At 38.8% G+C, this 15641-nt stretch overlaps 1 protein-coding gene across 3 annotated transcripts; it reads left to right on the forward strand.

Annotated features, from left to right (window-relative positions):
- The first annotated feature begins 116 nt into the window (after positions 1 to 116).
- Positions 117 to 14964, forward strand: MTRF1L (mitochondrial translational release factor 1 like). Of its 3 annotated transcripts, XM_032651147.1 has the most exons (7): positions 130 to 1646; positions 4231 to 4310; positions 6363 to 6546; positions 7010 to 7173; positions 8733 to 8850; positions 10037 to 10173; positions 11144 to 14946. In XM_032651147.1, the coding sequence occupies exons 1-7, from the start codon at positions 1394 to 1396 to the stop codon at positions 11342 to 11344; spliced, it is 1137 nt and encodes a 378-aa protein (XP_032507038.1). In that variant the 5' UTR covers positions 130 to 1393; the 3' UTR covers positions 11345 to 14946. The 3 variants fall into 3 exon arrangements, 2 of the variants coding, with proteins under 2 accessions (XP_032507039.1, XP_032507038.1); XM_032651148.1 differs by lacking the exon at positions 11144 to 14946 and having other exon boundaries at positions 120 to 1646; positions 9942 to 10171; XR_004352524.1 differs by having other exon boundaries at positions 117 to 1646; positions 4231 to 7173; positions 9942 to 10173; positions 11144 to 14964.
- Positions 14965 to 15641: the final 677 nt, after the last annotated feature.

Here is a 15641-nt window from a genome sequence, read left to right on the forward strand (position 1 = left end):
ATTGGGTTTGGATCACTTTTAAAGCAAAACAATTTTATAAAGTAGTGTGGCTTAATACACATTCAAAGTGAAAGAAGATTTGAGTTAGTTGAAGCTTCTAAGTAGCAAAACCTATTTTTGTTCTATACTATTTGGAGAGTCAGCTCATTCTACTTTGCATTTGTATAGAGAGAGCAAAGAAACGATGCAAGCTCATTTTATAAGAGTTTATACTTAACCTCAACAATTCTGATTAGATGACTTAAGAATGACTTAACCTTGTCAAGGGCTCCCGTATTTTACCATTTTTTTACAAGAATAAGTAAGAAGATTTTGGGTATATTAGGTCTCTGTACAGTTACACCACCACTCAGTAAATCCTGCTCAAACCAGTTAGGTAGAGGGAGTTCCCAGATTGGACGTTCAGCCGTTGCATCCTCAGGCCTGTCTAGATTGTATTATTCCCTCATGTACATTCCTCTGGTGGGCTATGAAAAGGTCTTTTGAAAAATGCAAAAGCATTATACCAGTAAACTTCAGTATTCCTGGCACTAATCCACTCTCAAGTTTGGGGGTGGAGGTTGGTGGTTTTGGGGAGACGGGGCTACCGGAGGCGGGACTCTGAAGGCTTTGCTGGGCTGTGATTAGTTGCAACATGAAACGGCTCAACCACCTTAAAAAGTAGCTGAGTAACAAGGAATAAGTGAGAATGGGCATGAGACTCGGTGTGGAAGGAAGCCGTTTTAAAGCAGGTAAATTAAGTGGCAGATAAAGGGCAGGAAAGCAGACTGCTAAATCACTCGTGGTTGCCTTCGAGTCTACCTGTCACGTCTTTGTTAATACGAACCTTAACCACCGTCGAAAAGAGAAACATGAGCAGGAATATTGTAAGAGTAAACACACGTACACACTGATAACCATCCTACAAGTCGCTCTTGGAGACGACAGTCCAGGCTGGCAAGAGAGAGGACAACCGTGCTGTGACCTCAGCCCCTATAGCGGACAGTAGGCTGCCCTCCATTGCTGTACTTTAAATCCTGAGAGCCTGGGAGACAAATCTTCGACGTCAGAAAACGTAATGACAACCTATTGCTTTCTCCTTCCGGTCTAACACTCCGCCCCCGCTCGTTCAAGGAGGTGTGTCTGACCTTGCCTTTAGAGGAGGTGCCCGAGGTCTCTCGGACCCTCCCCTATCGCTTCCGGCTCTGTCCCTCAACTTCCGGCCTCCCCAAATAATACACCGTTTAATAATAATTGGCCGGAAGTTCCCAACCAGGCTTCCGGGAGGCCCTTTTAAACCTGCGCGTGCGCCGGACGGTGCTTGGCTAGGTCTCGCCCCTATTGCCAAGCTGCGCGAGACTTGCTCCGTCCGGAACTTCCGGCTCTTGTCCGCTTCGGACATCCGGCTGTAGCTATGCGGTCAAGGTTTCTTTGGAGCGCTTTTCGGTGGGCCCGGCAGGCTGCTGGCCCGGCCCGCCGACACGTAAGCTGCGGTAGCCTTCCACTGGAGGAGCTATTCGCCCGCGGCGGACCCCTACGGACCTTCCTCGAGCGCCAGGTAGGGTCTGAAGTCCAGTTGCAGGTCAGGCGGCCTGAGCTGGTGGCGGTGGCCAAGCTTCTGAACGAGAAGGAACAGGAGCTGCAGGAGACCGGGCACCTGCTACACGGTAAGGGCCGTGCCTAGGGGAGCGGAATTCAGAGCAGACTCTTGACTCTTCATTTGCCCTTGCCACTAAGCCGCTGCTCAGATGTCCACACTCTCTCCGAGTCTGAAGTCTTTGCTCGGTTGCAGCCCTTTTTGATTGCATCAGAGATCAAGGCATCTGAGTTCTTGTCCCATCCTCTCCTTGGGCTCCCTTGACAGTGCTCTGCGCCCTTTTACAAAACTTAAGTTGACCTTTATTGGTTGCGTATTTAATAGCAGGAGATTAGCTCGCCAGACAAATAAGGCACTAGTCCTGTTATGGGCTCGAGAGCAGCGTTTCTAAGTGTGGTACAGGGACCACCCGCAAAAGTGACAGAAGAGGTTCGTGCTAAGTAAACCCAGACTCGGAATCTGAGACCTAGAAACATGCGGTTTTAACAGATTTCCCAAGTGATTCATGTCCATTCGAATCTGGATGGGGCCTATGTTTCTGCATTTGCACAAGCTTCTGGGGATGCTTAGTTGCTGGTCTGTGGCCCACACTTTGGAAAGGCTCTAGAGAGGGTCACAATCTATTGGGGGCAAGAAAGTTAATTATAATACAGATGATAAGTGAAAATATGTATCAATAAAAACCTAGGAGAGCAAGGAGAACTTGTTGGGAAAGACTTGTACAGGGATAAAGGCCCACCCTTAGATGATTTAATAATAATTTAACCTTTACTGATCCTTTGCCATATTCCAGGCTTTGCTTAGCTTCCTTTATCTAATAACTCATACAATTCACGTAATAAATTATGAAGTAGGTTCTATTAGCTTCATTCAACAGAAGAGGAACCTGAGACATAAAGATAAAATAACTCAGCTCGGGTGACACCGCTTGTAAGGAATGGAGCTTGGATAGGACTGACCCCAAATCTCATGCTCTTAATCACTGAACTCTATGTTAACCAAGAAAGGGGAGGTTGGAACCATTTTGTAAGGGGGCTCAAGTACTAACCTACAAAGTTTGATTTCATCCTGTTGGCAGAAGCCAGCCAGCAGAAGCTTTCAGATTCGGAGTGAATGATAGGAATAGCTTTCTTGCTTAGGAATCTTGATTGGTGGCAGTTTAGAAGCAGCCTGGAATAGGACTGAAGATGCCATGGAAAATGGGAGACTAATGCAGTTGTATAGTTGAGACATAGTATCCTTTGGGAAAAAATTAAATCGGTTTCATTCCTTAAGCAAAGCTTAAAGTCCAAGTAGCAGCCACAAAGCCTTAATATTAAAAAATATATTTTTATATTGATTACATGTTGAAATTGGTAGTGTTTTGGGTATACTGCATTAAATAAAATGTAGTATTTAAATTAGATTACTTCTACACTTTAGTTCCAGTCTCCTTAGCCTTACCAGAACACTGCATTTCAGAGCTGAAAGGCCCCTTAGAGATCATCCAGCTCAGATCTTTCATTTTATTCTTGAGATTACTGAGACTCAGAAGTTAGGTGTATTGCCCTAAGAGAACCTTGGTGGTTGAACTAGGGCTAGAATTCATTTTTCCTTTTTCTAATTAAGCACATTTTACATTTCACCAAATTCTTGCCAAAATAATTCCCTGCCATTCCACCAACACTCCCTATATTCACCTGTCTCCGTTTTGCTGTTGTCATTCTCTCCTTAATTCTTTCCTTTTTCTGCCCATCCCCAAAACAAACAAAAAATCCTTCAGCATGCTGTTATTTTAGTATTTAATCACATAATGTTTTAGGTTATTTTTTTGAGTTTTTCTCCCCTAGAATAATATAAGGAAAGTAAAATGATCTAAAATCCTGCCTTGAGGGCAGGTCTTAACATATTATCCCCAGCTCCCAGCATAATTGGCTGTTAATACATGAATAAACATTCCAGCTGATAGAGTTTGTTCTTTCAACAGAAACAAAATTGTAATAGCTAAGAAAATTTCTGCCTGTCTCCTTTCTATAGGCTGCATGTGGTCCACAGGATAGAGGAATGAGGAGGTATATTTTGTACGGTAAAAATGAAAACTGAAAGATGAAATAAGAATTAGGTAAAGCCTGAGAGAGAAGACTGCTTCATGTAAATATTCTGTCAGTATTAGGTTGGGTCTATATGTTTATTTAGGTGGACACTTTTATATTAATGAAGCATTTACTAGTAAGACAAATGACTTCCTACTTTTTAACTCAGTTTTGGTCTAACTGGTGGTACCTTCTCTTCCCCTTCCAGTCTTTCTAACTAGCTCAGTGTATTCATTTGTTATTGTAGAGTCTGAGTTGGAAAACTAAAAGCATATTAGTTAATATGAACATTTTGGGGAGGCAGAATTACAGAAAAGCTTTGTAGCTTCTTTATATTTTTCTATAGAGATTCTTTTTATTTTGAACATATTGTCATCAGGAAAAACTTAAAAAAAAATTTTTTTTAACTACATGCTTTTGAAAACTAATGCATAATATGCTTTAAATTAATAAATTATTAAAAGGACAGGATAATTGTTATTTTTCCCTTAAGCTACAATAACAATAAAACTATTACCTTGAATTCTGTTAGCAATTTAATACTAATTAAGGAAAAGTTAACCTGCTGCCTTTTTTTCTTAGATGAAAATGAAGACTTAAGGAAACTTGCAGAGAGTGAAATAACTTCATGTCAGAAAGAAATAGCTCAATTGAAGCATCAGGTATGGTATTTGTGCAAGGAATAAAGCATCCGTGCATGCTGTTACTTCTAATGTATTTTATTAGAAGTTTATAAAAGCAAGTCAAGAACTAAGCAGCTTGCTAGTATTTATAATTATAAACTGGTTTTTAAAGAAGGAAAAAGCATACTCCCCATGGCCCTGTTTTTTTATCATACTAAAAGGATTGTATTGATAGAACTCTGAAAGAAAGATGACTGTCACACTAATAGGATTTGCCAGAAAGGCAGTGAAATGTTGGTAGTATATTTTCCTTCTTTTGTTTTTTGAAGAGAGGTGAGGATGGGGATGGACGATGAGAAGAAGAGGTTATGGAGCGATGGTAGGAGGAAGCAGGAACATTTCTTTATCTTTGTGTCTCTGACACTATTACAGTGCCAGCCTAGAATAGGCCCTTAGAATTTTTAAAATGGAATTGCATTGCTTTGGCTTTTTATCTAGGAGAACTGCAGAACATACAGAGTTAGATGAAGGATCATGAAATTAGATCCACTCTTCATTAATTCTGTAAAGCATAGCTTAAAGGTTTACAGCAGATATATCTGGAAATATAAGTGAAAGAACATGATACGGTGAGGAAGGATCCTAGAAAGGAGGTGCTTAATTTAGAGATTCCCTTTATCCAAGTGCAGAACTTACCAAAAATTAATGTCCCCACCACCACTCTAGAAGAAAAGTTCCACTATAGAGTGAAAGATTTCATGTAGCTTGCCTTCTACCCATTTTCTAAATTTTTTGTGACGTAGAAGGACATACGTATTAATGGTTTCTGTTCATTGGCTAGTAATTAACAGATGTAAACTCTGTCATGTTAGTTCAAGATTTGAGTGGTCACATTCTATTGGCACAGGCCAGAGAGATGGAAAAGTAGGAAAGCAAGTATAGCTCCTGACCAACACAAAGTGATACTTCAGAACTTGGGTAGCCTTGGGTTCAAATTCTGGCTCTTCCGCTTTCTAGTTGTAGGATACTGGGCAACTGGAGTTAAACTTCGTTTTCACTTCTTTTTTTTTTTTTTTGCTGTACGCGGGCCTCACTATTGTGGCCTCTGCCGTTGCGGAGCACAGGCTCCGGACGCGCAGGCTCAGCGGCCATGGCTCACAGGCCCAGCCGCTCCGTGGCATGTGGGATCTTCCCGGACCGGGGCACGAACCCGTGTCCCCTACATCGGCAGGCAAACTCTCAACCACTGCGCCACCAGGGAAGCCCCATCTCTCGTTTTCACTTCTTAAGGTGGAGCTGTTGATAGAACCTGCCCAGGATGTTTTAAGAATTAAAGTACGTAGAGTGCTTAGCAGAGTGCCTGTCAACATTAAAGAACCAATAAATGTTGGCAGCTTTTTTTCTTAATTCACCTCATCTAAGAAGTCTTTTTTCTGTATCTCCTTAATAAGAACATACTGCAGTGTGAAACACAGAATTGTAATGAAAGGAAGACTGATTTAGGCACAAGGGTCTGAGTTCTTGTGCCTGTTAGGGCAGTGACTAACGCGGGGCTCTTTAACGAGTCATCTCACTTCTATTCTCATTTTCTTTTACTTGTAAAATGAGGGAATTGGACCAGATCTTCTCTAAAGGCCTCTCCAGTTCCAAAATTGCAAGTTTCTCTTCCATGTTAAAGAAGCTTAGAAAAAAATACAAATGCAATTTGAGTGTTTTTTTCCTGCCATACTAGGCTATAAATTTCCAGGGACAGAGCTAGAATCTTTTTGTATGCTGTACACAATATAGTGTACTACTCACAGCAAGCACTGAATTATTAGCTGAGTAGAGAACAGATATGTATACATGAACACCAGAAAGAAATAGAAACACCTGTAAGTGTCAGCTGAACATGTATAGCATTTATAATGTAGTTATAACGTTAATATCTTTGGAAATTATGCATTATATGGTTCTAATTGGCAAATAATTGAACCGTAATCAGCAATATTAAATTATTTGCTTAGGGAAACTCTAAATATTTAAAATCCTACATCTAATCATTGAGGGTTTTTTTTAATTATAGGAGGGGTGATATTTTTGTATTTGCAGATTATCTTACTTTTGGTTCCCTCAGAAGAAACGGATGAAAGTGATTTGATCCTGGAGGTAACTGCAGGAGTTGGGGGTCAGGAGGCAATGTTGTTTACCTCAGAGATATTTGATATGTATCAGCAGTATGCTGCATTTAAAGGATGGCATTTTGAAACCCTGGAATATTTTCCAAGTGAAATAGGTCAGTAAACTGTTTTGAAAAAGTAGAGATTTATCTATCTACATATATTTTAGGAAAGGGTTGGAAAGTTCATGACTAGGCTTTATAATTTATAAGGATGCTTAAGTAGCTTTATGCTTATCATTTCCTTAATAATTTTGAATGCAAATATATCAAGTTTGAAATGGCCTATAAAACATTAGTCATTCAGTACTAACCACTGAATGACTAATAGTCTTTTAAAAGTGGTCCTTTAGAGGTGTTACTGAACAGTTAACACCATAAATGCTTTATGTTTAATAATTATATGAAATAAAGATATTAAGTGAATATCATAGACTTGTTAAAGGTTTTCAGTATGTTTTATAATCAATATGCTTATTATGTAGCTCTTTTAAATATATTTCAAGATGGCAGACGTGATGGTCAGTTGTTATAAATGGTAGGAAAAATAAAATAATTCCCTTGCCCCAATGTTTTCAAGGTGGCCTTAGACATGCATCTGCCAGCATTGGGGGTCCAGAAGCCTACAAGCACATGAAATTTGAAGGAGGTGTGCACAGAGTACAGAGAGTGCCCAGGACAGAGAAGCAAGGCCGCATCCACACCAGCACCATGACTGTGGCGATCTTACCCCAACCCACTGAGGTGAGGCACCACAGGCCCCTCTCCTTGGAATCCTGGGACCAGCACAGTGCCTTGCCCCCAGAGTAACACTCACTTTACTGAATTGAGTGTCTCTTTTGCATCATGTATTTTGAGTTGTTTTTACAAATACATCTCACAGTCCAAAAGTATGATTTTAACAGTAGATGGTAAGAATTAAGGATATATAAGTGATCTAATCTTACATTGCCTATTTATTATTTTTTCTCCACCACTAAGCTTCAAGTAGCTATTTTGAGACCATGTACAGGAGAAACGATATTAAATAGAGTTCGAGAGTGATTACCTTTATAAAGACTTTTGCTTTGTGTGACTTGTTCCCAGAACATTAACAGCGAGAATCCTGTTTTGACAAAGGATAACTATTACTTAACAAAATTGCTGCTTTCAACCCAATCATATTAAAATGGAAATATATTGCTACAGTGTTCATAATGAGTATACTTTATTTTCACAGATAAATTCTCAGACTGTATAATATTTTTAAGGTAGCTTAGTTGGGAAGTTCTATTTTGCTTATATCCCTTCTGCTGAAAAGTGATAGGAAATATATGACTTGTTTTTCAGAATGGAATATGAATGATTTGAGAAGGAAGTTTGAGGGTTTCTCTCTAATAGGGTTAATGGAGTTCCTTTCTTCATGTCTAAGTTTTATGTGAAGCCTAGATGAGCAACAGAACAGTTAAGGGAGAGAGTGAAATGGGATAGATGGGAGGAGCCACACCTAGATATAGTCACTTTGGCTTAAGCATCTTGGAGATGTAAGGAGTTTTCAGAAAAAGATGGAGACTGAAGACTGAGGTCCATATGTCATCTCATTTCACTCTTCCAGCAGCGGTAAGAAGGAGCCACCCTGTGAATGATAGGATTCCTGCTGTGATAGGATTCCACCCTGTGAATGATAGGATTCCTGCTCCTGGGGTTGTGGACATCTCACAGACTGGGCTGTAATGGTTCATGAAAGAGCTTTTTAAATACAGTGCTTTGGATGGTGACTCGCAGGACAGAGCATTATCCTGATGTCAGACCCCAGTGTATTTATGAATTGAGTCTATACCCTTGACTTCTTGGCCTTTAACATTTCCGTTTGTCTCTCCTCTGCCTCTAAATATGTTTAAATCCTCCTTCATTTAAAATTAAACAAAATAAAACCTTCCTTTAGTTCTTAAGCTAGTGTCATTTTTTTCCCCCTCTGCTAAAGTCTTTTTGCTCAAATCATTTAGCTATTATATTCACATTTCTATTACTCACATTTCTGAGTTCTGCTCTTGGTAAGAAGAGGGTAATTACAGAGAAGTCCAGTTTTTGAGGATGAGGGAGGGTTTGTTTTTCTTTTACCTTATGTTTTGATAATGTGCTCTTCCAATAAGAAAAGTTTAAAAAATGGTATCCTTCCAACTACTTTCTGTTCTTAAAATTAAACCTTCTGTAAACCTTATATAAATTCTATACATGACATGTATTTATAAATAGACAGTTCTTCTCTATGAACAGATCATACATGTAATTTTTTTAAATCCCAACTTTTCTCTTACATATAGATTAATCTGGTGATTAATCCTAAAGATTTGAGAATTGATACTAAGCGAGCCAGCGGAGCTGGGGGGCAGCACGTAAATACCACAGACAGTGCTGTCCGGATAGTTCATCTCCCGACAGGTATGTACTTATTTCTTCAACATAAAACAGTGAAGAAAGAAATTGAATTCTGAATGACTTGATTAATTTTCCACTGACACAGGTCGTCAGTTATCAGAGGAATACAGTTGTTATTTAATACTTGATTTATCTTGAATCCTTAGCTGAAACTCTGCAGGATAATTACAAAGCCAGAAAGAGGGAGGGATCTAAGCCCAGGTAATTTCCGTGTTAGTGACTATATCATTAATTTAAAAAAATCCTCACAATGACGTAATATCATGGGTTCTTCTTTATCAAAAAATGGTCTAAATCACTAGTTCTTACCCTTTTTTGGAGGGAGGAGGAGATGGATTCCTTTGAGAAAATGAAAGCTTGGACCTGCTACCCAGAAAAACATGCTTATATGCAAAGTTTTGCAGGTAATTTCAGGGGCTTCTTTCCATTAAGTCCATCTGCAGACATCTAGGGGTTCTGTCTTAATTCTGGACAGTAAGGCAATGGAGCTATAACTCAATATTCCTTAAGACTTCAAAATACTATTAGTGTACAGTACACTATTATTAAACGTGTTTTTACTGTTGATTTACATGTGAGAAAGAGCATATGGTTAACAGACCTCCGTTGTCTAGAAAGAATACAAGAACCGCCTACTGTAAATGATCTCGGTCATAATTCCTGTTGACTGAGAGTGGCTGAGGGGAGTGCTGGGTTCATTTTCTTCTTTTTTAATATGAGGAAATCCTCACATTAAACTTGAAGATGATGTCTTATGTAATACATGTTATATAAACAGGAATAGAAGAAAAAGTGGATGGAAATACTCAAAAATATTAATAGTGACTAACTCTGGTAATAAGATTAACTTTTATAATTCAGTTTGTATAATGAGTAGTTATTACTTAAAAAAAAATTATGGTGACTAGCTGAAAGTACCAGAAAATAATCCATTTTAAATGACTAATGCTTATTGTTTAGTACGTATGCCTTCAATATGGAAATACTTTGAGCTATAACTCAAATTTTCAGTTTTCCGATAACTGTAAAAGTTACTTGTTAAGTTTACAGTCTTCCTTTTTTATATTAGAGTCCTATTTTTTCCCTTTATAAAGGAAGAAGAAAAAGAATGAGAAGGAAAAGGAGTATTCCTTGATAATAAATGAAGATTTCTCTATTAAAACTCTTTAATTCTCATAACACTATTCAGGTGTTGTTTCCGAATGCCAACAAGAGAGATCTCAACTGAAAAATAGAGAGATGGCTATGAAAAAGTTACGTGCAAAACTATACAGCCTGCATGTAGAAGAACAAACAAGTAAACGATACAATGCTAGAAAGATTCAGGTAAAACTGAAATCTTACAAATGCTTCTAAAGGATAAAAATATTTTTAGGGGCTTCCCTGGTGGCGCAGTGGTTGAGAGTCCGCCTGCCGATGCAGGGGACACGGGTTCGTGCCCCGGTCTGGGAAGATCCCACATGCCGCGGAGCGGCTGGGCCCATGAGCCATGGCCGCTGAGCCTGCGCGTCCGGAGCCTGTCCTCCGCAACGGGAGAGGCCACAACAGTGAGAGGCCCGCGTAACGCATAAAAAAAAAAAAAAAAAATATTTTTAGATAAACAAGTTTTTGTATGTGTTAAAATCACTTCAGTGTATTTGTCGAAATTAGAGTATAATTCAAGTAGCTCAACCAAGGGCTATACTTGTTTTATAGCAATCTTACACCTCTGCCCTGTTTTTTATATTCAGAGGTGTCTTTCTCATTCACCAAAGTTATTTTTAAAAGGTATATGGAATTCCCATTCATTTTGAATCCTTTGAAAATTATGGAAGAAAGTTGCAAAGCAAACTGAACTTACTTCCTGTTTGACATTTGACTTTATGTTAACTCCTTATTATAACTTTGTCATCACTGATGACAACCAGATTAGTTCACAGAGGTTATATGTGTTCAGCTATAGCATCTGAATATCAGCTGTGCGCCAGGCTGTGTGTGGGCACCATCACTGTGCAGTAGGTATTGTCTGTATTTTACAAACGGGGAAAACTATAGAGTTGAAATAAATTACCTGAAGTCTTAAAGTATTAAATGGCAGAGGGTTCAAAATTCAAATACTAATCTGTCTGACTTTAAAGCCTATATTCTTTTTTCTCTATCAAGTTCCCATGTTACTTGAGGATTCAGAATGTTTAAAACTTGCTTTTTAACGTTGTAAATTATAAACCAAGAGCTTTATCTCCAGGTAAGTTAAATTTGTAGGTTTAGTTGCCCTGAATTTAACTGTATTTCATATCTCTTTTCTTTTAATATATAGATTGGCACTAAAGGAAGGTCAGAGAAAATAAGAACATACAATTTTCCACAGAACCGGGTCACAGATCACAGAATAAACCAGTCACTTCATGATCTTGAAGCTTTTATGCAAGGAGAGTACCTACTGGATGAACTTGTACAGTCACTGAAGGATTATGCTAATTATGAATCTTTGGTAGAAATTATTTCCAACAAAGTTTAAGTTGACTTGTTATTAAAGACTTGTATAGCTTATGAAAATTCTATTATAGCAAGTCCATTGTGTACATACCAGTATTCTCTTGAAACACATGAGTTAACACAATTGGGAATAACATGTTTTTAATACATAGGTAATTTATATGAATCAACTCTCAATTTATTAGTAAAAAGTATTACAATATAGTCATGACTCTGGTTGTACATTTTGAACTCTTACAAGAAAGGAAAACAGTCCTTTGTTTTATGTAAAATATTTAACGAATGATCAGAAATTTAGTTTAACTCTTAAGGAAAACTTCAAACATAAAACAGTAGAAATATGACAGTAATTATTGTTATTAGTCAAGGTTCTAGTCAGGAGACAGAAACCATACCTTTAGTTTGAACAGGGATAATTTTGATATAAAAAATTAACCAACGATGGGATTAGCTATTAGGAGATAAAAGGTTACTACTCTAGGACTGAGAGAGAATACCCAAGGAAAGAATACCCTTGGAAAGGGCTTCCCTTCCCTCCAGGTGGAGAGTTAGGCCTGTTGGAGAGTAACGCTGACTAGAAGCCTAGGCACCCTGTGGCCCAGCCGACTTGACACATAAAATTAACCATCAGTGTCCCAAGAGCACCCCTGGCAGCTGTGCATAGAAACAGAAACAAAAGAAGCCCCTTCCTCGTGCACTGTCTGTCCACCTACCCAACTGACAAAGCTTCACATGGTACCAGCCAGCACAGGAGAAATGTTTATAGGTCCCTGGCTCCAGTATCACAAAGGCAATAAATCGGTAACTGGCACAACCATACTCATTGCTTAGTTTCAGTAATTGAAGTTATAAATATGTTACACTTCACCCTTAAATATTTCAGCTTGTATGTAAAAAAAAATGACACTGTTCTACTTAATCATATACTATCATCACACCTAACAAAATTCACAGTAATTCCCTTACATCTTCAAACACCCAATTCAAGTTTTCCCCAGTTCTCCCCGAAATGTTTTAACTGGCTTCTTCAAACCAGGATCCAATTAAGAATCACAGATGGGAATACGTGATTATATTGCTTAAATTTCCCTTATTCTAGAACAGCCCTGCCAAACGCTGCCCCCTTTTTATCATGACACTGCACTGAATTTTCATTTGAGAAGGCGAGACTATTATGGGTCACGTCATTTGTTCCTCAAGTCACAGTAGTTCCTGCAAACTGGAAGTTAAGAGCTTAAGAGTAGGTTAGTTTTGCATAGTCCTTCCCTTTCCTGTGACTTGGCATTTTTGTCATTAAAATATACAGTTAAGTAAGCCAGCCTGAATGCTCTGATATGCTAAGATGTATTAGATTCGCTAAAAAATGACTTCACCCTTGTGAAATAAGAATTTGTTGAAAGTGAGCTTAAAGCTAAATCAGTATAGTTTTTTCTATCATAACATTTAAAAAGTTGTTCTTTTTTCCCTGGCAATCCTGGTTATGATTAGCTTTTTTCTGATAAGCCTGACTTCAGAGAATTGAGCCTGAGAGGGAAGGAGAGCACAGGAATGTCTGCCTGAAGCTGCACAGCTGGTAAAAGACTTCTTGGTGTTGAGAGCAACAGCAAATAAAGTAGTGTGCTTGAGAAATAGACCCCCCCATGGTTCTCCCACGGTGTGTGCTTCACTGCAGAAAGCAGTCATAAATTCAAGCTGTTTAACTACAAAAAAGGAAAAGACACAGGACATGTCAGTTACCCCATAAAAAACGTGAGAAAAGCTAGAAATGCTGGCTCGAGAATATTTTGAAAACATGAGGTAAACGAAGAACTACAATTATGAAGAGCTCTACCTAGTGGATGATGAATAAATGTCAAATTTATGGTAGTTACAACCAGGTAGGATTTCGAGAGAAACAAAAGTGATTTCACTATTACGGTTATATGATTGAAATGTTAAAGGATTAGGAGACATTTAGTTAACTCTCAAAACTGCACATTTTTTCATGTGTTTGAGTCAACAGTATTAATTTTTATAAACATACTACATAAATTCAAAACTGCATTATTGTCAGGCAGTTGTTTCCTCTTTAAGTCAACATTTATTAGCCAAATTCCCTTTAAAGCCCCAGCATGTGCTAAATTTCAGAGTAATTTTATACTGATAATTTCTCATCTTATTGCTCTAAAAGGGAGGTGTAGAAAAACCGTTAAAGACAGTTAAGAATTTAAGCTGGCCAAACGTTATCAAATACATCAGAGAATCTTAATTTGCAGAGTATCCCTCCACCCTGTAATGCTCTGCTCATGAAAGCCATTCTGTTCTGCCGTCACAGGAACAGCTGATGAATGCCCCTCTTAGTGACCTAAGCAACGCAAGAAGCAGCAAGACGCATTCATTCAGCAGTCGTCATCACCGAGCACAAGGCCCAGTGCAAGCCTGTGTCTCCCAGATTTACCACTTTCCCCTTGGGTCTTTTGGTTTCCTTTTTGAATGAAAGGGACATAGCTACAGGTTATTAAATATGACAGTATACTGTTATTCAATTTCTCTTTACCTCCTCTAACAGGTAATAATTAGAAAAGTTGCACTGAGATTACGAAAGGTCTTGAATGTTGTATTTCATTCTATGAACAAGGGAGAGCCAAAAGTCTACTCATTCTGTCCCCATGCTTCACCACTCCCTCCCTCTCTACACCACAGGAAAAGAAAGTGTGAGAGCTGTACTAATGAAGGTGGGAAAGAACCTTCCGTCAATTTTCAAACTTCCTGCCCATTAGAACATCACAGTTGGTTAGAAAAAAATTATCATAATACTTTGGTAATGTTAACAATATAACTTTAAGATATGTATCACTATGTGCCTTATGAACACCTGTGGAGTAATTGACAAATTCTGGTCTGTGAACTGACATTGGCTTACACTTCACTAATCTAAATTAGTTACTCCTGTATGATCAAACGTAATTTTTGGAACCCAGGAAAAGGTAAGAATAGAGCAACAATTTTGGCGTGAAGCTTACTAGAACCCTATGTCTAACATTTTAAGGGCCTTAGAACTTTGTAGCTGTTTGCACAAACTATGCATCTACACAGCTACCTGAATTATAAAGCACCCAATGTCGCTCCCACCTGCCTTTGCCTTCCCTGCCCTCTCTTCCTAAAACACATAATTACCTCCACAGACTTCAAGGTCCAACCCAAAGGGAACTTTTGCACCTATGCAGTCAACTGCTCTTCATTAGTATTCCACAGCCCTTTACACAACAGTATGAAAGCACTTATGGCAAGGCAGTAAACTCACTGGGTTACTCCTGTCTCAGGTTTGTGTGCGTAATAAGGAAAAGGGAAAGGGTGGTCAGGAAATGGAATGTATTATTAACCCTTTCACATCATTTCATTAGTGGACAAAACTGTTTTCTTCATTCTTGTCTCTTCAACACCTAACTTCATGGCACTAAAAAGATGTCTAAAAGGCAGTTAGATCTAAAATTATTTGTCTAGAAATCTGGTGTATTGTTCGGGAAGAACCAAAACTGAACTTCATTTCAAAACGGCCTACAACATCAGTTAATCAAAACTCATTCAGCCAGAATGGAAATTTTAAAGATGTATAAATAAAAAATCACTATGTCTAAAATGAAACGTCATATTCCTCTATAACCCGTTTCTCATTGTGTGATCTCAGTTTCTTTCACGGCACTACCATTCTCCCTCTCTGTAAATTAAATTGTAGGCATCTTCGATTCCTCTTCCTCATATGCAGTTTACTCTAATGCCTACTCTCCTAAATACCCTAAACTTCACTGATTCCGTTATCACCACCATGGTCCACAATTGCTGCTCCCGGACTACTTTAATAGTCCCCTGCATCCTAACTCTAATCCAGGTCACACATTCATAACTGCCAGATTCATCTTCCTAAAATGCAAGGCTCTGATCCTGTCACCCTTCTACTCAACAACTTAATAGGTTCCCCCTGCCTCCCAAATAAAACTCCAACTCTGAAGTATGCACACAGCACATCCATATCCCTACCCAGCATCCTTTCATATTAGCCCACTTCACACACCACCCCTTTATGTCACATCAAATTAATTTTTCTTGATAAATCCTCCTGCACTTAAGCTTGCCCCCATTTCGTTCCTATGCCAGGGAAGGCCACTCTCCTCCCCATTCCCTTAAAAGACATCCCCAACAGCAAAGGTTCACATCTAGAGGCAACCATACTTCCCAGGGGATACGATGCTATGTTTGGAGACAGTTATCACAACTTGAGGTGGGGGGGCAGGGGGAGTTAGAGGTTAAGGCTGCTGCTACACACCCTACAATGCACAGCA

This window comes from Phocoena sinus, chromosome 12 (genome assembly GCF_008692025.1).
Source record: "Phocoena sinus isolate mPhoSin1 chromosome 12, mPhoSin1.pri, whole genome shotgun sequence".
Classification (NCBI taxonomy): Eukaryota; Metazoa; Chordata; class Mammalia; order Artiodactyla; family Phocoenidae; genus Phocoena; species Phocoena sinus.

Coding starts and splice junctions, on each gene's coding strand:
- MTRF1L (XM_032651147.1), top strand. CDS start 1,394: ATGCGGTCAAGGTTTCTTTGGAGCGCTTTTCGGTGGGCCCGGCAGGCT. Junction 6,547..7,009: donor ATATTTTCCAAGTGAAATAG/GTCAGTAAACTG, acceptor AATGTTTTCAAG/GTGGCCTTAGACATGCATCT. Junction 10,174..11,143: donor ACAATGCTAGAAAGATTCAG/GTAAAACTGAAA, acceptor TTTAATATATAG/ATTGGCACTAAAGGAAGGTC.